The sequence below is a fragment of the Sus scrofa genome, chromosome 6 (assembly GCF_054392235.1).
Source record: "Sus scrofa isolate SSC_HxYL_T2T_F1_AM1 chromosome 6, Sscrofa_HxYL_maternal_Yorkshire_Landrace_v2.0, whole genome shotgun sequence".
NCBI classification, from domain to species: domain Eukaryota; kingdom Metazoa; phylum Chordata; class Mammalia; order Artiodactyla; family Suidae; genus Sus; species Sus scrofa.
The window spans coordinates 99,516,749-99,540,557 of NC_139388.1; the positions used below are offsets into that span (position 1 = coordinate 99,516,749).

Sequence of the window (23,809 nt, forward strand, 5' to 3'; positions counted from 1 at the left end):
CCCCCAAAAAACAAAATCCCAAAAAACAAAAACCAAAAAATAACTTTCATAATCCAGCCCAACTGTCCATGAACTCCTTTTATCAAAATGATACTTTTTATCTTAAAAGGTCAAATATTGGTCAAATATTACTGTAAGGCTTATAACAAAAATAATCTCCTGTTCTGTCCCTCCCTACCTCTGTGAATTTCTTCCAAGTCCTTTAGCTCCTTCTTTTAGTGTTTTCCACTGTACTTCTTCTTTTTTTTTTCCTCATCTTTTTAAGGCCACGGCATATGGAGGTTCCCAGACTAGGGTCGAATCAGAGCTGCAGCTGCCAGCCTACGCCAGAGCCACAGCAACGCCAGATCCAAGCCACATCTGCGACCTACACCACAGCTTATGGCAATGCTGGATCCTTAACCCACTGAGCGAGGCCAGGGATTGAACCCACAACCTCATTGTTACTAGTCGGATACGTTTCTGCTGTGCCACAATGGGAACTCACTTTCTTGACCAAATTTTAAAAATTTTCCCTGGAATTAATAATTGTCCTATTTTATATCTGTTTATTGTTCTGTATACCTATCTACATGCTTCCCTATGGGAACTCTAATAAGACAACACTCAGAATGTTGGAACATATTACGTAATCTTTTTGTTCAACATTTTCTTTGAAGATATTGTCCAAGAGCTTTCTGTTCTTCAGTTCTAGACTTTAGTAAGGCTTTACCCTCATCCTGGGAAATTCCTTCACCCTCTTTCTGTATTGCATGCTGTGTTTCCAGGATCTCATGCAGTCATCTTTCTTGGTTTACGCCATCTCTTCACTGGAATATATCCTAGAATAGCTTCTTGAGAAAGGATACATGAGAGTTAGCATTTTTGAGACTTTTCTTATTTGAAAATGTTTCAGTTCTGCTTTTTCATTCGATGAAGAGTTTTGATACAGAGTTCTAGGTTACAAGTGACTTTCCATCAGAATTTTGAAGGTGTTCCTCCTTTTGGCTTTCCGTGTTTCTGTTGAGAAGTCCAGTGTCATTCTGGTTCCTCACTTTTGTCTCTGATCTGTTGTTTTTTTTGTTTTGTTTTGTTTTGTTTTTTTGATGGCTTTTAGGATTTTATTTTTATCCCCGGTATTCTGAAATGTTACGATGATGTGCATTGATTAGGATCTTTTTTAATTTGCTGAGTTGAGTTTTCTGTGGGTCTTCTTTATTTGCAAACACACGTTTCATTCACTACTTCTTTGATAATTTCTTCTGTTGCATTTTCTCCTTCTGGTACTTCTCTTGGTTGGATGTTGGACTCCATTGGTTGATCTTAGGTCCTTTCTCTCCTGCTCTATGTTTTCTCTGTCTCTTTTTTTGTTCTGATTTATGGAGACCATCAGCTCTATCTTTCAACTTTCTTTGAATTATTTATTTTTTGCTGTCATATTTTTTATTTCTGGGTTGTTGTTTTTCTTTCTTTCTTTTTTTTTTTTTTTTTTTTTTTTGTCTTTTCTAGGGCTGCACCCACGGCATATGGAGGTTCCCAGGCTAGGGGTCTAATCAGAGCTGTAGCCACTGGCCTACGCCAGAACCACAGCAACGCAGGATCCGAACTGCGTCTGTGACCTACACCACAGCTCACGGCAACGCCTCGGATCCTTAACCCACTGAGCGAGGCCAGGGATCTAACCTCATGGTCCCTAGTCGGATTTGTTGACCACTGCGCCACAACAGGAACTGCTGTCGTGTTTTTTATTTCTAAGTGTTTCCCTCTTATTCTCTGAATATTCCTTTTAATATACTTGCTCTGGTTTTATAGCAATATTGCCTTTAGGGCTCTCTGAGGATATTAATTACCACTCCCCTTTAATTTTGTCCTCTGCTTCCAGTATCGTCTCTCTTTGTTTCAAGATCCTTCTGTTTGTTCGTTTAGTTTCTTTCTTTCATGTTAGAGATTCTCTCATATCTGATATTTCTGGGTGATCTTCATGATTAAGAGTTAGCCCCTAAAAAAGCTGATTGGAAGCCTAAAAAGCTGGCTGGTGGGGTTTGTTGCCAACTGACCTGTCTCCTATCTGGGGCTCATTAGCCTGGCAGCCAGAGATCTGGGGATGCCAAGCAGGGCAACAGAGCAAGGCGAGAGTCTTGTTATTCATTCTGTCAGACTTCACTTCATACTCCTGTTTCCAGTGAGGCACCTCACTGGTGACCTCAGGCTGGCCTGAAGACCTTCAGCCAGCTTGTGTTCTGCCTCAGCCTGCAGCTCTGCCTCCCCTCCCGCAAGCCTTCTGGTTTCTAAGCCTTTCTGGAGTCCTTGTTAGCACCGGTTACCTGGACCCCAGGCCCCCACAGGCACTTAGCAGAAAGAAAAAGCTGAAATTTAAATTAGTGACCATTTACCTTTCCACTCTCCATTTTATCACATGTCTGTTGATATTTTCATTCTTTTTTTCCCCTGTGGTTTTGTGCCATTTTTATTCGTTTACGATCCTTTTTTTGAGGTTTCAGAAAGGAATGGAGATGGTGTGCATGTTTTAAGTCTGCGTGCTTGACCTGAGGTGAACAGAAGTGACTCTTCCTAACTTCTCCCTCTCTCTCTCAAATACACAAACCCTGTGCTCTAGCTTTACTTGTACTCTTCTACTTTTCTTTTTTCCATTTTCTTCCTGTGCCATCTCTCCTCCTAGCGTGTCTACTTGTCTCACTTCTGACGGTTGAATCCTGCATATTCTTCCAGGTCCAGCTTTTATGTCTCCCAAACCATACACTGCCTTATGCTATAATTACTTATACATATACCACTTCCCTAGTTAGCTGTGATCACTTAGAGGATAGTATGGGACTGGTTTGTAAATTGTTTGTTGTTGACAGCAATTAATGTAGAATCTAGGCATTAGATATTTCACAGAACTATGGAATTTTGTAGCTGGAAAAGAATTTAGAGATCTAGAATGTTAACTCATTTTATGAATAAACAAACCAATCCAGTGTGATTAAATGATGCTAGAGTCATATAATAAGCTAGGGGCAGAACTGGAACTTTAACCTCATTGTCTAGCTCTCACACTGCTAAATGCAGTGATAAAATCCAATATATGCTTAATTAAATATTCTGGTTAATCCACAGTTAACCAGAGGGCACCTTTCATTTCCAGCATGTTTAAGACAGTTCCATAGATTCATCATGTCTGAGAGGTTAGAAGCTCAGGAATTATCTTTAGGAGAAAGCTGAACTATAACTATTGTCTGTTTAGAAGTTGTTGAATATGAAGTGTGCTGGTCGCTAATCAGAAAAGCCAGTACTGTCCTATTCCTCACTCCCTACTTTGGGCACTTGAGGGTGGATGGGCAGGTACTTAAGAGGTGCCTCTTCCTCTGAGATTTGGTTTTCATCAGTACTTTGCCTCACGATATAAAGCTGCATGATAGCAGATGACCTGATACGGGGGCTGGCTTGCGGTCTCCATTGGGCAGAGCTGTTGCTAGAGAAGCAGTCTGTGGTGACCAGTAGGCTGGATTGGGCTCTGCATCATGCCTATACTTTTGGTTTTATCCAGAATAGAAACTGCGGTCCCCAGATTTTAGAGAGTAAGGATTTACTATGTACTCATTGGTGTGTCTGCCTTTGCCTGTTCCTTCATTGCCACCTGGCTGCCGTTGGAGGGAATTCAGTCAGAGTCCCTGCAGGGGGGTGAGAGGAACTGTCTGTTTCCAGGATGGGGTGTGTGTTCTCTTCCATTGAAACTGCTACCCAGATTTCCTTTTATTACTCATTAAGTCAGAGGCAGTTGGGAGGGTGCATTACTCACCAGGCACACACAGTGGCCCTGACTGCTGGTGGGACGTCTGGTCTGAGCTGAGAGTGAGTCAGCTCAGGGAATGGAAAAATTGCAGAGTGGTGGAGGGTAGAGGCTGTGTGCCAGTGACTATCCCTTCCCTGCCTGCTCTTTTCTCTATAAGGACTCATCACAAAGCTGTGAATACTGGGCATCCTGTTGGGGCAACCAGTTTGTGGTGATGATACTTCCTGTGAAAGGAATGAGGTGACCAGACTTAGCATTGTTGTCTTCTGTGCCATTGGTGTCTAAGGGGTTTGAGGCAAGCTTATATAATAAAGTTCTGTGTGTGAGAATTTCACCACAATAAAGCACAGAATCTCTTTGTCTTGGTTGTAACATTCAGTCTTCTGCATCTATCTTTGTCCAGTAGGGGTCACTGGGGTATTAAACTCTAAGTGAGGAAAACTGTCACTAATCCCGATAGACCAATCAGATCCCTTGTCTTTATTGTGAACCTTTGTGCATTGAATACTATCTATTTTTTTTAATATATTAGAACAGAAACAAAAGATAAGAACTTGTATTAAGAACTTTGGATCTACTGAGTATGTGAAGAGCAGGTTACTGAAAATGCAGGGTGAATCAAGAAACCAAGGCTTGGGAGTTCCCTTTGTGGCTCAGCAGTTAACAAACCCGACTAGGATCCATGAGGATTCGGGTTCGATCCCTGGCCTTGCTCAGTGGGTTAAGGATCTGGCGTTGCCATGAGCTGTGGTGTAGGTCGAGGCTCAGATCCCGCACTGCTGTGGCTGCGGTTGTGGTGTAGGCCGGCAGCTATAGCTCCGATTGGACCCCTAGCCTAGCCTGGGAACTTCCATGTGCTGTGGATACAGCTCTAAAAAGCAAAAAAAAAAAAAAAAAAAAAAAAAAAGAGAGAGAGAGAAAACAAAACAAAAAAATCCCCAAGGCTGAGATGGAATTTGTTTATGAGTAAGATTTGAGGAGCAATTTTTAAGGAAAATGAGACTGAGGAAGAAAACTGTTTACTAAGATGATGTGTACTACATAGTTTATTTTTTTAAATTTTATTATTATTTTTTTTAGGGCTGCACCCACAGCATATGGAGGTTCCCAGGCTAGGGGTCCAATCTGAGCTGTAGCTGCTGGGCTACACCAGAGCTACAGCAATGGGGGATCCAAGCAGTGTCTGTAACCTACACCACAGCTCATGGCAATGTGGGATCCTTAACCCACTGAGTGAGGCCAGGGATCGAACCTGTGTCCTCATGGATACTAGTTGGGTTCATTAACTGCTGAGCCATGATGGGAACTCCCTACATATTTTAAATATATTCCTTATTTAGTCTTAATGCTAAGAAACAGGTATTTATATACATATTGTACATGTTAGGAACCCAAAGTTTAGAAACATTAAGTGGCTTCCATAGGGTCACATAATTATGAAGTGCTATGACCAGGAGAAATCCTATCAGGCACGTTGTGTTTGACTTTGGTCCTTGGACCCTGGTAAAGGGTCATGAGAACAGAAGGTTTTCTTAGAAGGTAAGCAGAGCTTGATGGTAGACTCTCCTGAGATGAATTAAAATGATTCTTGTGTTGAATTAGGGTTCAGAGCAGGCTCCAAGGGTCTACAAGTGGAAAGAAGCTGACAAGTCTGTCTGTGTCTTCAGGGGACAAGTTCCACCTCTTTCATTTAGAGCTACTGCCAGGATCTGGAAAACGGTCTCCCAGAGATCTAAAATTAGCTCTTTGTTTGTGTGTAAAGCTTGGTTTCCATGGGTAAATAGTTTAAGTTGGCCTCTCTTACCTACCTCTTATCTTGGCTGGACTCTTCCTCTGAGCCTTGAATTTTGCGGTCGGCATTCTCAGGCCTGCCTGCACACCTTGTTGTTGAGCTCCTGACCCTTCTGTCAGCTGTGGGCCCATTCTCTGTTCTTGTATTCAGGGTGTTTCTGGAAAACTGAAGTTGATCATGTATTTCTTAGCCAGACCACACTAAAAGACATTTCCCATCGAGACCATTTTTTTGTTTTGGTTTTATTTGGAAAAGCCTTTAAAAATGTGTTTAGATGGGATATGAGTAAGATGCTAACTCTCCTTCAATGTGCATTCATTTGGAATGACAGATATTTCTGGATAAAAATAACAACCTTGGCAAAATTCAGAAGCAACCCCCATATATGGGCCTTCTTATCCTTATATCTTCTTTTCTCCATTTATTTAAAATACTGACTCTCAGAGTATCCTGGAAAAAGTTTAATAGATTTTATTATTTTTATATTTGTCAGGGGAAATGGTCAGAATCCCAGAGAGGTGTTATTAAAATGGTAACAAGACAAAAAAAAAAAAAGTGGAGTTCCTGTTGTGGCACAGTGGTTAACGAATCCTACTAGGAACCATGAGGTTTTGGGTTCGATCCCTGCCCTTGCTCAGTGGGTTAAGGATCTGGCGTTGCTGTGAGCTGTGGTGTAGGTCGCAGATGCGCCTCGTATCCTGTGTTGCTGTGGCTCTGGTGTAGGCTGGCAGCTACAGCTCCGGTTAGACCCCTAGCCTGGGAACCTCCTTATGCTGTGGGTACAGCCCTAAAAAGACTGGGGAAAAAAATGGTAAAATGGATAAAGATTGACTAAATATTCTTGTCTCTTTCTTTTTTTTTTTTTTTTTTTCTTTTTAGTGCCACACCTAAGGCATATGGAAGTTCCCAGGCTAGGGGTTGAATCAGTACTGCAGCTGCCAGCCTATACCACAGCCACAGCAACACCAGATCCAAGCCACATCTGTGACCTATGCTGCAGCTTGTTGCAACGCCAGATCCTTAACCCACAGAGCAAGGCCAGGAATTGAACCCGAATCCTCCTGGAGACTATATCAGATTCTTAACCTGCAGAGCTATAGCAGGAACTCCTCTTTTTCCTTTCTGAAGCTGTGCCACTGAAGCCCTCTTTGTTTTATTCATTGAGTTGGTAGTTTAGATCTGTTGAATACCACACACTTTACTTTGACTTACCTCATTGCATTGGCCACTAAATATGACTTGATGCTCTGCTAGGGCACAAATGCTCTAGGGTAGGAACAATGATAACAATTATTATTATTTTTTTTTTTTTTTGGTGTTTCCACTTATCTTTAATAAGATCTTATTTAGCTAGCGCATACATGCAAACCAAAGACAGATGCAGACTAACAAAAATTACCACGTATTGAATTGACTTTCCTATTCTTCAGTTTTTAACTGTATTTCCTTTATATGGGGCGATAATCAATTCATGTAGAAAATAGTTATCGACACACTTTTTCAAGTAACAGTCTGGGAATCTTCAGCCTCAGGAACAACGATAATAATTAGCAATGAGGGCCTGTTTAATTTTTTAAAAAATGGATAACACTTAGTCCTTACTGTGCGCTGAATAGTCCATGCATTTCCTCACCTAATCCTCACTTTAACACTGTGAAGAGGTAATTTTATTATCCCCATTTTAAAGGTAGGGAAATTGAGGATTAAAGAGATTAAGTAATTGTTCAGAGATATAGCATGAAACCATGAAGTCACAATTTGAGGCTTGGTTTGGCTAACAGATTATATGAGGTGTAGAGTTCTGGAAGGAGGGGGAAGAGGGAAAAAGAGAGAAGAACGGGCCGTGGGGGGAGTTTGGCTGTTGGACAGAATCCATATCTGGAGAGACTTCTAGAAGTGGAATTTCTAAATCAATAATTTAACTTTTTCTCTTAAATTCTAAGGTAGATTTGGAAGCTCACTGTTAAAAGTGGCCTGACCTGTTGTTAGTGTATGTTATCTGCTGGGCCTGTCTAGAGGAGCACATTGAGCTATTCCTACCAAAAGATGAATAGTTTCCAGTCACTTGCACCCTGGTGTATGTTTTTGTGGTCAAAATAGATGCATTCTCAAGGAATGCCTGTGTTTCGTGAATCGTCACGATTTGTGGGATCCGGTTTTGCTCTTTCTAGTATGCTCCCCATTACTCCTGGCCCTCCCATCCTCTTGCTCTTTTGTTCATTCATTCATTCATTCACTTACTCATTCCACAAATAGTTATTTAGTGATGAGATTTTATATAGGTGAGCAGACATTCATCCAGCTTCAAAACTCTGGTGAAGGAGTAAAAATACACAATTATATTGCAAAGTAGAAAGTGCTAATTGTCATAAGAGAGAAACATGTAAAGCGTAAGGTTAAGGGAGATGTTTACTTCAGGCTGGGATGGAGGGAGTCACTAGGGAAACTTCTGTGGAAGTGCTTGTTTAAACTGACCCCTAGGAGTGGGACTTCAACATCCAGGGTAAGAGAGGGAAATGCTATAAAGCCAGAGAGTTTTGGACTTAATTTGCTAACTGTGGAGAATTGAAAGTTTCAGAATTAAATTGCAGACGACCATGTATTGAGCATTTAAGATGTACCAGTCATTATGCATGCTTTATGGAGATTAATCTCAGGGTGAATGAGGGCAGGATTGGCAGGTTGGAGACTGGGATTAGGTAAATTAGATTCAGTAGTTTTGGTGATAGGTTGGGTAAATTATCAGTTTACCAAGGTTTTGTACAGTCTGAGCAGTATTTGAAAGTCTTGTGCTCAGATGTAGTTTTTTGCTGGATAATTTGCAGTATTTATTGAGCACAGATATTGTATGCCAGCCATTATCTAAACACCTTAAATGCATTAACTCATTTGATCCTCACTATAACACTGTAAGACAGATATTATTATTATTTATATATGTGTGTGTGTGTGTGTGTGTGTGTATATGTATTTATTTATTGACTTATTTTTGTCTTCTCTAGGGCCGCTTCTGCGGCATATGGAGGCTCCCGCAGCTTGGGGTCTAATCAGAGCTGTAGCTGCCGGCCTACACTGCAGCCACAGCAACTCGGGATCTGAGCTGCATCTGCAATCTACACCACAGCTCACGGCAACGCCTGATCCTTAACCCATTGAGCACGGCCAGAGATCGAACCCACAACCTCATGGTTCCTAGTCAGATTCCTTTCCACTGAGCCACGGGTACTGTGGCATCTAGGTTATTGAGCAAGCAATTTGGATATTTTCCTAACTTTATTGTATTCTGGTGACTCAGGTGTGTAGAAATTTCTTTGTACGCATTCTGAGCCTTTGCATGTCTGTTGTCTGAATACCATATTTCTAAATCTTAGAGATAGAAGTCATGTCTCCTGATTAGCTTCAGTGAAGCCCACATCCTCTGCCTTCTGGACTCATGGGAGAAAACAAATGTCAAGCCTCAGGGCCAGGTTTCAGTGTCTGGACCTGCCATACCCAGAAGCCCAAGGGCTTCAGTCCTATTAGTTATACATTAATCTCTCCATCAAGATTTAAATCTGTTATATTTGTTGTTTCTTTAAAAAAGTGTCTCTCTGTAAGCATTATTTTTCTAGATTTCAGTCTTTTATTTTAATCGTGATGGGTCTTAAGTTTTCAGTCCGTGTCTAATTAAGTTCCTTTTTTTTTTTTTTTTTTTTTTTGGTCTTTTTGCCATTTCTAGGGCCGCTTCCATGGCATATGGAGGTTCCCAGGCTAGGGGTCAAATCAGAGCTGTAGCCGCTGGCCTACACCACAGCCACAGCAATGAAGGATCCGAGCCGCGTCTGCGACCTACACCACAGCTCACGGCAACGCCAGATCCTTAACCCACTGAGCAAGGGCAGGGATCGAACCCACAACCTCATGGTTCCTAGTCGGATTCGTTAACCACTGAGCCACGATGGGAACTCCTAATTAAGTTCTGATTCTTATGGGTGTCAGTTATTTTTGAGAACAAGTATAACTCCATTACAGTTTGAATAAAACACACAGCCTTCTTTCTCACAGGCTTGCTTTCATCTCAGTTTCAGACACTAAAGTGATTATGAGATATTGCCTTGTTTTGAAATTTCTTGTGGGTAAATGTTGTGGGTAACCATCCTAAATTCTTGTGAGTACAATAATCTGATAGAAAGGCAGGTCCCAAAGTCTTAATAAAGTTCAGAGTCTTGCTTCTCCAAGGCTTTTTGATGGTTTGGGGCCCTTCTTATTCGCTATTAGCAAGGGATATCCTGGAGGGTGCTAAATATGACTTTGATGGCCTATTTTTTGTATAATAAATGATCTCTAAAAGAAAACTAGTCACTCTCTCTGCCAACTTCTAACCACTTCCTGTAAATGACAGCACACAGATCCATCTTAGTTTTTCTGAGTGAAAAAATTATTTTCACAAGGCAGTCTCCCCGTCCTACTTTTCAACATGCATACATACAAAAGCTGGAAACAAACTTTTTACCTGTCACATGTAGAAAAATGGTGTATCCAAGGTATAGTGAGTCATCTTATAAAGATCTTATGAAGAGTAAATTACTTTGGATATTTTCATCGTCTTCTCTAACAGCAGATTCAGAATGTGTCTTGGAGTTCCCATCGTAGCTCAACAATAATGAACCCAACTAGTATCCATGAGGATTCAGGTTTGATCCCTGGCATCCCTCAGTAGGTTAAGAATCTAGCATTGCCATGAGCTGTGGTGTAGGTCACAGATTCGGCTTGGATCCCTTGTTGCTGTGGCTGTAGCATAGGCGCAGCTGCAGCTCCAATTCCTACCACCAGTCTGGGAACTTACATATGCTGCACGTGTGGCCCTAAAAAAAAAAAAAAGTGTATAATAATTTGAATCTTCTTTCCTTTTTTTGTGCCGCACCTGTGGCATGTGAAAGTTCCTGGGCCAGGGATTGAACCTGTGCCATAGCAGTGACCTGAGCCACTGCAGTGATAATGCTGGATCCTTAACCTGCTGTGCCACAGAGAACTCCTAACTTGAATTTTCTAAGCCTCCAATTCTTCCTTTATAAAATAGGGATATTTTAGGGGATATTAGAGGGATTACATTGAAGTAACAGATGTGAAGGTGCTTTCTAGTAGCTGCTCAATAAGTATCAGTTTCCCTTCCAAGCAAGTCTGTCTTTGACTGTCGTAGCTCAGGAGCTTCTCTACAGTAAGAGGTGTGTCATCTTTGTGTCCACTGTGTCCAGCATAATGCTCCATATTTTTAATTGAATGAATGAATGAAGTGCTCTGTTTCACAAGAAAGCCCTACTGCAGAGGGAGCTCTGGCTTTGTCTCCACTGGGTTGCATCATCAATTTTTCCTCCTTAATGCTTATTATCTTCGGCAAAAAAATCACATTTCACAAGCCAAGAAAAATTTTCTTTTGACTCTACATCCCTCTCTCTATTCCCTTTTACAGTAAAATTCCTTCCTAAAAGTTGTTTTTATTTTTGTCACCAATTCCTCCCATTTTCTCTTGAATCACTCCAGTTAGGCCTTTTCTCCGCCACACCATTAAAATTGCCCTTGTTTTAAAGTGTGTAGCAGCCTCCACATTGTTAAATTCAATGGTCAAATCTCGGTCCTCATCATGACACATTAACAACTTAGTTAAGACTTCTTCAAGCACATCCTGCACCAGGCTTCTGGGGCAGCTTGCACTTTTGGTTCTTCTCCTGATCCACTGGGTTCTCTCTCTCTCTTTTTTTAGCCTCTTTTGGTGCTTCATCCTCTTCCGTATCTAATGTTGGAGAGTTTCTAGGGTTCAGTTCTTGAACTTGACCTCTTCTCTCTCTGTGTTTACCCTCTAAGTGATCTCATCTAGTTTCCTGGCTTTAAAACAACAGTCTGGGTCTCTCCTGGAACTCTGGATTCATGTATTCAATGGCATAGTCAAAGTTCACTAGGCATTTCAAAGTTAATGTATCCAAAAGGGAGTTTCTCTCCAGCGCCCCTCCAACCCCAAACCCTCTGCTTCTCTGGTATTCTTCCCCAACTCAGGAGATAGCAATTCTGTCCTTTGAATTTCTCAGGCCTTAAACCTGGAAGTCATTCTCACCTCTGTTCTTTCCTTGCGCACCCACATCCAATCTTATCAGCAGATCCTGAGGACTCTTTCTTTATAATTTGTCCAGAATAATGACTACATCTCACCATCTTTACCACAACACCTTGGTCTCAGTTCTCATTTCTCAGCTGCCAATTTTCACTTGGATTATTTTAAAGGCATTATAACTAGTTTCTCTGTACTCACTCTTGCTTCTCAATAGTCTGTTTCCAATATAGCAGCAACAATGATCCTTTCAAAACCAAAGTTAAATTATATTACTTTCTTACACAAAACCCTCCAAAAGTCTCCTATTTCACTTAGAATAAAAGCCACAGTCTTTGCAAATGGCCTGTACAGCCCCTCTCTGGCCTTAGCTGCTAACACTCCCCTTCTCTTTTTCAGCTTCAGCCATTCTCGTTTCCTTGATGTTCCCTGAACCCCAAGCCAACTTCTACCTCAGGGACTTTGCACTTGCCATTTTCTTCTTTGGCTTGTCCTTTCTCTAGATGGCAGCATAACTTGTTGACTCCTAATCTTAGGTCTCCTTAAATGTCATCTCATTAGAGAAGCTGTCCCTGACCATCCTGTACATATAACTGTAAACTTCCCCTTTCTGACGCCCCCTTCTCTTCATCTCCTTTAGTTTATATTTACTTGTTTGTATTTATTTTCTCTTTCCTCTGTTCTCCTACTAGTATGAGCCCTGTGAGAGCAAGGTCTTTGTTTTGGTCACTACTATGTGCCTAGAACAGGCCTGGCACATAATACACAATAAATATTTGATGAATGAAATGTAGGTGAGCACAAAATAATAGATGGTCTTGACCCCAGATTAAAGCATTCATATTGTATTAGTTCCCCCATCAAGGGCCCTTTATTATCTTTCTGGTTAGTGAATTGTTCAAATCTAAAATCCTTCCCTCTTACTTAAAAAAAAAAGGGGGGGGTGTCTTTACAGATATTCAGGGAATTTGCATTTTTAAAGCTTATTTGTGCTAATACACTGTGTTTGTATACCATAATGTAAAAGGCACTCTAGAAGTAAATAAAGAGCTAGATTGGTAGAAAGATGCGGCTGTGTCTGTTCTCTGAGTGAAGGATGCTGGATGTTAGGTGTACTCTTGGCCATTGGGTCTTGTGTGTTACTGTGTGTCCACACTTCAATTTGTAAATTATCTCTTCATAGGAAAGTAGATGAGGAGAGGGCAGTGGTACAGTAAGAACTTTGCATATTTGTCTTAGGTTATACAAATTTCTTTCTAGCCTTTGAATGTGTTAGGTTTATAGAAATACAATTTATATACAGTAAAATTCACCCTTTCAGGTCTACAATGTTGTGAGTTTTGACAAGTGTATACAATCATGGATCCATCACCACAATTAGCGTACAGAATATGTCCATCACCCAGAAAGTTTTCTCATGTTCCTTGGTAATCAGTTCCCTTCCCTCACCCTGAGCTCCCAGCAACTACTTATCTGATTTCTGCCCCTATGGTTTTGCTTTTTCAGATTGTCATGTAAGTGGAATCACACAGTATGTAGCCTTTTGTGTTTGCCTTCTTTTGTGTGGCATAATGCTTTTGAGATTCATCCATGCTGTTGAATGTATTAGAAATTTCTTCCTTTTTCATTGCTGTGTTGGAGTCCATTGTGAGGATGCACCACACTTTGTTAGTGCACCAGTTGATGGACATATGGGTTGTTTCCAAGTTTTTAGGTATTTTGAATAAAGCTGCTATAAACATTTAAACACAGGTGTTTTGTTTTGTTTTGTTTTGTTTTTTGGTCTTTTTGTCTTTTTATGGCTGCACCTGCAGCATATGCAGGTTACCAGGATAGGGGTCTAATCAAAGCTGTAGCCGCTGGCCTAGGCCACAACCACAGCAACGTGGGATCCAGGCCGCATCTGCGGCCTACACCATGGCTCATGGCAATGCCGGATCCTTAACCCACTGAGCGAGGCCAGGGATCGAACCCAGAGCCTCATGGTTCCTAGTGGAATTCGTTTCCACTGTGCCACGAGGGGAACTCCATACACACAGGTTTTTGTGTGGACACATTTTCATTCTTCTTGGGTCAGTACCTAGGAGTGATATTGCTCGGTCACGCTGGTATGTGTCTGACTGTTTTCTAGAGAAGCTTCGAGAGTGGCCAGTTTACGCCCCCATTAGCAGTACCTGAGAGTTCCAGTTGCTTTACATCTCGCCCGGACTTGGTATTATCAATCTTTTGGTTTTAGTCTCTCTATGGGGTAAGTGTTCAAGTGTTTTCAGTCGCTGCTCCAATGTCCTGTGAAGTTTTCATTTGCCGGCAGGCCTTAGTTTTGTGGAAGGCGTTGCTTTCTGCTGTCACTGGGTGTCCCGATGGCCTCCGGGGCAACCAGTAGAAATCAGGTGGATTTTTTGACTCTTGAAAAACACACTTCTGGAGCAGTTTTGCTCTTCTTGCTGATCTTCATCGCACCTAACATCAGGGCTGTCTCATGGAGCTTGTTCTGCATGTGATGCTCTCTTTAGGGGTGTTCAGGTCCCTTACCTCCTTCTCCCGGGTTGGGGGTGTGGAAGGGTTGCCTTCCGACTGTGCCAGGGAACTCGTGGACACTTACATATATCCTTGTGTACTTTGCCTCCTCCCTGCAAATGGTTCCTGAGGGCTTCTGTGACGTTTTCCTTCTGGCTGCATCCCAGCCAGGCTGGGAATGGAAAGTTAAGAGTGTGACGTCCTCTGACAGCCTCCCTTCTTGTAGAAGGGTCTGAGGCTTGTTTGTGTAAGCTGAACAGAGGATGCCAAAGATAGACTTTGAGTCAGCTCAGCACTAGCTTAGGCGCCTCTTTTCACTCTCCTGGTTCCTCCTTCCCTTCCCCCTCCCCCTCTGGCCAGTTGTTTCCTGGGCTTTGTCTGAGACACACTGTACAGTTTTCGTCCCGGTCCACTACTGCCTGCTGAACAGCAGAGGCGAGATGGAGGAGAAGCCGCCAGGAAGTTTCTGACAACACTGAGCCGTGGGCCTCTGCCTCTGTGCTGATAGTGCGGGACAGCAGTAACCTCAGGAGAAAGGCATCTAGAGGCTGCGCCGAGCTGTGGGCTTGTGGCTAACTCAGGGGAGGAGAAAGGACAGGCCTGGAAATGCCTCTCTTAGATTCATCTTATTTGCCACCAGCCATCTTTATTTTGACTCACATTCTTGGAATTGCCGGTGTTCTGTACTGGAAGCGATATGCCAGAGGCAGAGCAGGTAACGGGTGCCAGAGATTCTTGAAATCTGCTGTGGGGCTTTTGAGGGTGGGGTGGATGACGAGGGCTTCCAGTTGGTTTCCTTAAAGGGCCAGCACTCGGGCTGGGTGCTGTCAGACCTGAGCCTGTATGGGATCCCCTAAGGGCCAGTTTGGGGCCTAGACCCTTTCCTGTTCTGTGAGGCTTGTCTGACTGCAGGGTACTGGTTTGATGAGGTGATGTCTGGGCTGGACGCGAAGGGAAGTGGCAACTGTGCCAACTTATGTCCTTCCTCAGAGAATCAAGCCTTACTTTCTAAGTCTCCCAAGTGGTTTCTAGATCTTTGTGGGTTTTTTTTTTTCTTTCTTTTTACCAAAAATTACCTAACTCTGTTGTCCTCCTCTAGGCATACATGTGGGAAAACTGTGGGATTAGAGAAGTTTCTGGACTTGGTGTGTACTCTGGTGAGAAAAGGCAGAGGAGGAAAGGTCAGTGAGAGGAAAGGGTCGCACGGTGTTCTTGCCGAGGAGCATCTTGGCACAAGGAGGTGCCTCTCTTCTCTTTGATAGGCTCGAGACTGTTCCTTTCCCCTCAGCAGCTACACAACTTAATCTGTGTATCCAAGCCATCCCAATGAGTAGAAAGAAGTTAACTGTTCTCCTCAGGCATTTGGGCCCTGGTATTTAATTTAATTTTGTAAAAAAAAGGTAGCAGATCTATCTTCCCTTATGACTGTTCGTTACATTATATTCCTTTGATTTCTAAATACCCAGTGCCTGGATCAGCCCTGTGTGCAGCTGATTCTGAATCTCCATAGCTGAGGACTAGGGAAGTCCAGCTTGTGCTTCCTTGGATCTTAGCGTCTTTAGTACTGTCTTTGTGACTTGCTTACTGCTTTCAAGGCAGCCTGTTGAGATACTTGTTTCTTTGTATCTTACAGTTAAATTGGAGATTTGAGGACTTGTTACTTAACTTTCTATTAGAACTTCATGAATGCTTGACAGAATTAGAATTAGATTCAGTCACTCCCTAGTAGTCCTTTTCACTAAGTAAGTCCCGGAAAAGCTTGTGACTAAATATTCAGATCCCAACATGTGTCTGTATCAGCAAAAGCAGACAGACACTTAGAAAGATGTTTGCTCGTGTAGTGGTGTGTTTGAAAAGATAGCCCGAAGTGGCTTTCCTGAAATTTAAGTCTGTATTTTAGCTTAGAAAGAATGGAATAGGCAGGCAATATTTAGCACTATATACTGTTATTGTAATGAGAAAGTAAATATTTTTTGGGCGGAAGCTGTTGCTTTCATTTTCCTGTGCATTTTGATAATGGCAATTCTAAACTGCTAGTTGATTACTATTGTAAAAAGTTCATCTTCAGTTAGGATTTGCTATTAAATTTAGAAATCATAGCCCTATCTTTGAAGTGCTTTCTTTTTTAGCTTTCAGAAATATTAATTTCATAAATGGCTATATAAATACATTGGAATAGGAAGAAAATACATTGTGTTTTTTATTTTTATGAAACATCTTTGATTCTAGGACATAGTAGTTATATAGGGAATGTGCTCTGTTTAGTTTATCTGTAAAATCAGGGCAGTGGTTTTTTTCAGTTGAAGAGTATGGACTCTAAGACTTTTATAGAAGTACTTAAGAGGTTCTCTACCCATTTTAACTTCAATTTTAAGATGTATTTTATCCATTAAAATGTAGTTTAAAATGACATGTACATTCTAAAGTACTACCTGCCAGTTGGACATGACCGGTATATAGTTTCTCCATTATCTCTGTATATATATTTATGTTGCTTATAAATGTATACTTGATTAAAAAGATGAAGATTGTCCTTCTAGCCTGGTCTTCTTTTTTCCCCCAATAGGAAATGTGTACACGACTGCAGAACATAGTGCAGACATAGATCCTGTGCCTGATAAATTCTAGGCAAAGCCCAGGTGTTCAGTCCATAATAGAGAGTGGGTAACACATTGTTAAGTGATAGTATTGTAATATAGGCTTAGTGTGGACTCTAAGTTTTTGTGCTTCTTGTCCCACTTTTCTAGTCATGTGTATATAAGAATGTACATAGTTTTTAGATATTGAAGGTGTTTGACTTTGAAACAAATATTTCTGCTATTCCTTCATGCTCTTCTATCAGTTTATTTGAGTACTATCCCGAGATTACAGGCAAACTGTAAAACTGTTATTGTTTGTGTAAACCATTAAAAAAAAAATGGTTCCCTGCAATACAACAAAGCACAGAAGTAAACCAGATCCTGAGGCTGATGTAACTGTAATTAAGTAATCTCCAGTTTCAATAAAAATTACCCAATTGGTTATGTCATTTGGCTTTAAAATAAGTAACATAAATTTGAATGTATAAAATTGATTTATGCTACAGATTATTATATGTTCCACATGTTGAGTTCCATGAAAGATTTGTTTGGAAAAGTGCTCCGTCAGAGCTGAAAACCGCTGGATTCCTTTTAGTGCTGCAGTTCTAAGATACCATGTTCTAGTAAATAGGTCTTCAGCATGGTTGCATAGATTTCTGAATTCTTCCATTCTTAAAATTGGTTAAATATTGCTCTTAGAATTGGAAGGGACATTACATATTAACCAGCTCAGCCTCTTACCTAGTCCTACCCTTGTCAGAAGTTAATCTTCTTTTGCTTGAGGTCTCTGTAGAACATACAACCTAGGGACTATTCATTATGTTGGTAACGGAGGAGTTCTTTTTTTTTTTTTTTTTTTTTTTTTTTACTTAAGGCTTATTTATTCAACAAATTTATCCATAGCACCTGGGTGCTTAGAAACCTGCTAGGCCTCTGAAACGGGTGCTTTAGTCACTCAGTTGCCTTCTCCAAAGGCAATCTTTTAAGCACAAGTCTTTTTTTTTTTTTTTTTTTTTTTCCCCACTGTACAGCAAGGGGGTCAGGTTATCCTTACATGTATACATTACAATTACAGTTTTTCCCCCACCCTTGCAACAGGAGTTCTTTTTTAAGTTGAAGCTGTCTTTTTGTAACTTAGACCCATCAGCCACATTTTGCCTGGTGAAGATCAAGTATACAGATAGACCCCAAGGTACAATGGTTCAACTTAGATTTTTCAACTTTAATGATGGTTTGAAAGCAATATGCATTCAGTAGAAATCATTCTTTGCATTTTGAAGTTTGATCCTTTCCCAGCCCGGTGACCTTAGTTAGTAACATACTCTCTTCTGATGCTGAGCAGTGGTGGCAGCTGCAGCGCCCATTCAGCCACGTGATCACAGGGTAAACAACTGTTACCCTTACACCATCCTGTACCCATACTGTCTTTCACTTTCAGTACAGTATTCAATCAGTTATATGAGATGTTCAGCACTTTATTATGAAATAGGTTTTGTGTTAGATGATTTTGCCCAACTGTAGGCTAATCTAAGTGTTTGAGCACATTTAAGGGAGGCTAGGCTACGCTAAGCTATTATTTGGTATTAAATATATTTTTGACTTAGGGTATTTTTAACCTATGCTGGGTTTAACAGGATGTAACTGCACGGTAAGGAAGATGTGTACTCCCTCTTCTAGGTGTCAGGCTTGCATATATTTGAAGGCTGTCCTCACTAGACTAGATACTTCCCTTTCCATTACCTTGTACAATTTCCTAACTCCTTGTCATTCTAGTATTCCCCTTGGAGAGTTAAACTGATTATTTTTGCTTTGAAAATGTCATGGCCATGTGTAGAGAGGTGAAGGGAGTACAGCAGAAACATGGGGCAGGAATCACTAATTACTACTCCTTAGCTTTCCTTGGCTGATTTTTCTAGGTGTTGAGTCCATTGGTGAGATATAGTTATATGGTATAAGTACACGGCTTCTATAACCGTGTCCCAAGTCACCATCTCTTCAGTAGATGGAAACAAGATATAGGAATACACAGTTCGTACTATATCTGTACAAACTCACTTAGCACTTAGAACTTTAGTTTTTAGTATGCCCTGTCCACAGTTGCATTCACATGTATTATCTCACTGTTCCCTAAACTTCCTACTGTTACAGCTTGCATCTTCATTTTTTATTTCCTGGTCTGTTGAAATAATATGTTTCACACATTCTCTATGCTCTCCTTCTCCACTGCCCCCTCACCCCTAGTCTGTCTTCTAACTGTGGCCAGACTGGCCTTTTTTGATGTTTTAGAGCCGCACCCATGGCATATGGAGGTTCCCAGGCTAGGGGTTGAATTGGAGCTACAGCTGCTGGCCTACGCCACAGCCACAGCCACACCTGATCCAAGCCATCTGTGACCTACACCAAAGCTCACGGCAATGCTGGATCCTTGACCCACTGAGCGAGGCCAGGGATAGAACCGGGGGCAACCTCATGATTCCTAGTCAGATTCGTTTCCACTGTGCCACAGCGGGAACTCCGGACTGGCTTTTCTAAACTGCAGAACTGTCTCTGTCACTCTCCTACTTACAGTCTGTTAAAGCTTTCTTTCTGCTTTTAAAGGAAAGTTCGAACTCTTCAGCATGAGATAAGAGTGTTGATGATCTGCCCCAGCCTATTTCCCTAGTTTCACTTCCTATCTTGGCCTTATAAGCACTCAGTACTCAAGCACCATTTAAAAAACTTGTAGATCTCTACCTGAAATGCCTGTGCATTCTTTTCAACTGGACGACCTGATGCTTGTCCTTCGAGGTAAGTAGGTACCACCTCTAGTGAGCCTTCTTTGACTGAAAGAAGAGTTCCTCTTCTGTGCTCCAGTAGCATTCGGTTGATACTTCTTATTCAAATCTGTGTTGCCATCTTGTTGAGCTTGTTTCTTTCCCCACTAATTAGATTCTGTTAGATTGTAAGATCTTTAAGAACAGGAACTCTTACTCATCTCAGTTTCTCAAGTGTCTATGACAAATAGATGTCAGTAAGTGTTACTTGAACAAATAAATGAGGGAATTAAGGTATCACTAGATTAAGTTCTAACAGGAACCATGTCCTGTTCATTGGTATGTTTACAGGGCTTGACTTAGCTTGACGTATGGTCCAAAGTGGGTGCTTAGTATAAGAGAACTGAATAGAGTCGCCCTGTGCTTTAGTTTATTAATATCCATGTAGTGGTAGTGTAAACAGGAAAAGGGCTTTATTTATGCACTTGAGAAGAAAATTTGAATTTTTGTGTTTGTGAACAGATAGATTTTTTCCCCCTCAGGTCTCGTTTTCTTTATCTATAAAATGAAAGGGTTGGACAGTTCAATCTCTTAAGGGTCTCTCCACTTTCAGCATTCCACCAGGAAGACTAACTATAATCCCTGCATCTGGACCACATGAAGTACAACCTAGGAATGTACCATGTCCCCCGCCCCTTTTTTTAAAGCATATCCATCACACTATTGAGTCTCATTAAACCTAAGATAAGTTATAAAATGGCCAAACCCCACACGTGAACTGTGGTTTTCTCCTTTCCAAGAGACTGGTGTTCCTTTGGTTTTCTTAAACTTCAGCATATCACTTAAAGTTAACCTAGTTATCCTAGTCAAATTTTGTCCTGTGAGATTTGATGTAGGGTTTTGAGATTGTTTTGAATTTTGATTCCTCCATTAATGACTTAGCTGTGCATTCTCCATTTGTAGTACATAAAATTTTGCAAAGCATGTAATAGACACTCAAATATTTAAACAAATGATCACATGCCTAATATATTTTTGCTCAAATAACTAAAGCATTAGGCGTTTTAATCAGATGTAGTCTTTCTCAGGAGTTCCTCTTGTGGCTCAGCAATTTAAGAACCCGGGCTACAACTGAAAAATCGGCAAAAGACCTAAATAGACATTTTTCCAAGGAAGATGTGCAGATGGCCAACAAGCACATGAAATAATGCTCAACATCCCTGATTATTAGAGAAATGCAAATCAAAACTACCACAAGATACCACCTCACACCAGTCAGAATGGCCATCATTAATAAGTCCATAAATAACAAATCCTGGAGGGGATGTGGAGAAAAGGGAACCCTCCTGCACTGTTGGTGAGAATGTAAGCTGGTACAACCACTATGGAGATCAGTATGGAGATACCTTAGAAATCTATACATACAACTACCATATGACCCAGCAATCCCACTCTTGGGCATATATCTGGACAAAACTTTCCTTAAAAAAGACACATGCACCCGCATGTTCATTGCAGCTCTATTCACAACAGCTAAGACATTGGAAACAACCCAGATGTCCATCAAGAGACGACTGGATTAGGAAGATGTGGTATATGTACACAATGGAATACTACTCAGCCATAAAAAAGAACGAAATAATGCCATTTGCAGCAGCATGGATGGAACTAGAGATTCTCATACTGAGTGAAATAAGTCAGAAAGGGAAAGACAAATACCATATGATATCACTTATATCTGGAGTCTAACATAAAGCACAAACGAACCTTTCCACAGAAATGAAAATCATGAACTTGCAGAATAGACTTGTGGTTGCCGAGGGGGAGGGAGGGGGTGGTTGGGGAGCTTGGGGTTAATAGATACAAACTGTTGCCTTTGGAATGGATTAGCAATGAGATCCTGCTGTGTAGCACTGGAAACTATGTCTAGTCACTTATGATGGAGCATGATAATGTGCGAAAATAGAATGTATACATGTATGTGTAACTGGGTCACCATGCTGTACAGTAGGAAAAAAAATTGTATTGGGGAAATAACCATTAAAAAATAAACATAAAAATTAAAAAAAAAAAAAAAAAGAAAGAAAAACCCAGGGTAGCCTCCTTGAGGATATGGGTTCAATCCCTGGCCTTACTCAGTGGCTTAAAGGATTCAGCATTATTGTAAGCTATGGTGTAGATTGCGGATGTGGCTCCGATTTGGCATTGCTGTGGCTGTGGTGTAGGCAGTCAGCTTCAGCTCCAGTTTGACCCCTAACCTGGGAACTTCCATATGCTATGGGTGTGGCCCTAAAAAAGAGATCAAAAAAAAGTCTTTCTCCTTTTCTTTATTTAGGGGTTTTTTTTTGTTTTTGTTGTTGTTGTTGTTGTTGTTGTTTTTGCCTTTTCTAGGGCCACTCCTGCGGCATATGCAGATTTCCCAGGCTAGGGGTCAAATCGGATCTGTAGCCACTGGCCTACACCAGAGCCACAGCAACGCGGGATCCGAGCCTCGTCTGTGACCTACACCACAGCTCATGGCAACGCCGGATCCTTAACCCACTGAGCAAGGCCGGGGATCGAACCCACAACCTCATGGTTTCTAGTCAGATTCGTTAACCACTGAGCCACGACAGGAACTCCAGGGTTTTTTTTGTTTGTTTTTTTTTGTTTTTTTGTTTTTTGTTTTCTTAAATTGTGCATTGTGTAGGAAGACTACTAAACTTGGAGTCAGAAGATCTGGGTTCTAAGTCCTGGCTTTTCTGCTTATTACTATGTAATATTGGACAGATCACCTAATTCCTCTGGACTTCAAATTTCTAATTGGGATGAGAAGGGAAAAAAGACTAAGGTTTCTAATGTTCTGTCAGTGTGACCATCTGGCCCATACTTGGATGTAGTGTGGCATTATGGTTGAGAGCTTTTTGAGAGTCTGGGGTCAGACTGCCTGTGTTTTCATCTTCGCTCTTTCCCTGGTGACAGAGTGACATTAATCTATCTGACCTTCTGTTTTCTCATCTGTAAAATGCATGGTTGTTTTGCGTTCTTAGAATATATTCTGTACATGAAAGGACTATATAATTGTTTGCTGTCATTATTACACTTTTTTTACCCCTTAACAAAAGATGTCATTGAAGACAGCACTTTCCTATGGGCTCCTGGGACAAAATATAAATGTTTGTCTTTATAGTTGCATCATTGAAAATGTGATAGGAGGAGTTCCCCTAGTGGCTCAGTGGAAACAAATCCAACTAGTAACCATGCGGTTTCAGGTTCAATCCCTGGCCTTGCTCAGTGGGTTAAGGATCCAGCGTTGCTGTGAGCTGTGGTGTAGGTTGCAGATGCGGCTGGACCTGGCATTGCTGTGGCTGTGGTGTAAGCTGGCAGCTATAACTCCAATTCGACCCCTAGCCTGGGAACCTCCATTATGCTATGGGTGTAGCACTAAAAAAACAAAACAAAACAAAAGGAATAGGAGCCAATGTGGAAGTGTATAAAAATTTAGTGATATATTATGAATCATTATCTAACACATTAGGAAAGACTACATCTGCTTTACTATCCTCAATAGTGTTTACTTTCATGTTTTAGGAAATAAATTATTTGTATAGCTTCAGTTTTTTGTGCTATTGTCAGAAAGCCAGTAGCTGTAAATTCTCAAATAACTTCTAGCCATATGTGGAAATATTGGCTTGAATCTCTTCCCTCCATTCAACATTTTAATGATCTGCCAGATTCACCTTCTCCTGCCTCTCAAATCTCTGGACGTCTGGTGAACTATGAAATGTCTAAACACTGGACAAAAAGGAAGGGAATAGCCTGGATGATCACCGTGCAAGCTGGTTTCTTCTGGGTGATTAAGAGCCAACTGTCTTCATCAGGGTCCTCTCTTTTCTGTTAGTAGCAGCATCCCTTTCAAGGCTCAGGACCTCCTAGGATCCTAAAGTGAAGGCCTCTCCCCTGGTGGCTAGGCTGGCATTGTTCTCAAAACGCCCTCCAGCTTTCTTCAGTCTGCACTACCTTCAGGGGAATTAAGTTCTGCTTGGATGCCAGGGGTTTAAGAAAAAGGCAGCCTTTGGTTCACCTTCCTCAGACCTTACCCAGTGATTATTTGGGTTTTTGGAGACTGCTAAATCATTTAGTATTTCTAGAGGTTGCCTTTTATATGCATTGGGATACGCCCTACATCTTCAGTTGGCCATAGTTAAGTGTTTATACTTAATAACTTCCTAAGAACATTCTACCTCCTTCCGTATACAGCTTCCTCACCCCAGTTTAGCTATTCTGGGTTAGGGCCCTAAGATGGCAGGGTATAGCAGGAGGCCTAGCTTA

The 23,809-nt window shown here is 41.3% G+C and overlaps 1 protein-coding gene and 1 long non-coding RNA gene across 29 annotated transcripts in view; both read left to right on the forward strand.

Moving 5' to 3' along the window:
- MACF1 (microtubule actin crosslinking factor 1) overlaps positions 1 to 23,809 on the forward strand; it is a 357,817-nt gene that overhangs the window by 95,443 nt on the left and 238,565 nt on the right. For 6 of the 28 annotated variants that reach the window (XM_084963967.1, XM_084963985.1, XM_084963970.1 and 3 more), the window contains exon 1: positions 14,425 to 14,881. The exons of the other annotated variants lie outside the window; for them this stretch is intronic. In XM_084963967.1, coding sequence (XP_084820093.1) covers positions 14,773 to 14,881 — 109 coding nt within the window. In that variant the 5' untranslated portion in view covers positions 14,425 to 14,772. Of the gene's footprint in view, positions 1 to 14,424; positions 14,882 to 23,809 lie in introns of those variants that run through there. 28 annotated transcript variants of the gene reach the window in all.
- LOC146402687 (uncharacterized) lies at positions 1,449 to 6,122 on the forward strand. The gene is made up of 2 exons (XR_014807502.1): positions 1,449 to 4,556; positions 4,906 to 6,122. It is a non-coding gene; the product is annotated as an uncharacterized LOC146402687 (long non-coding RNA).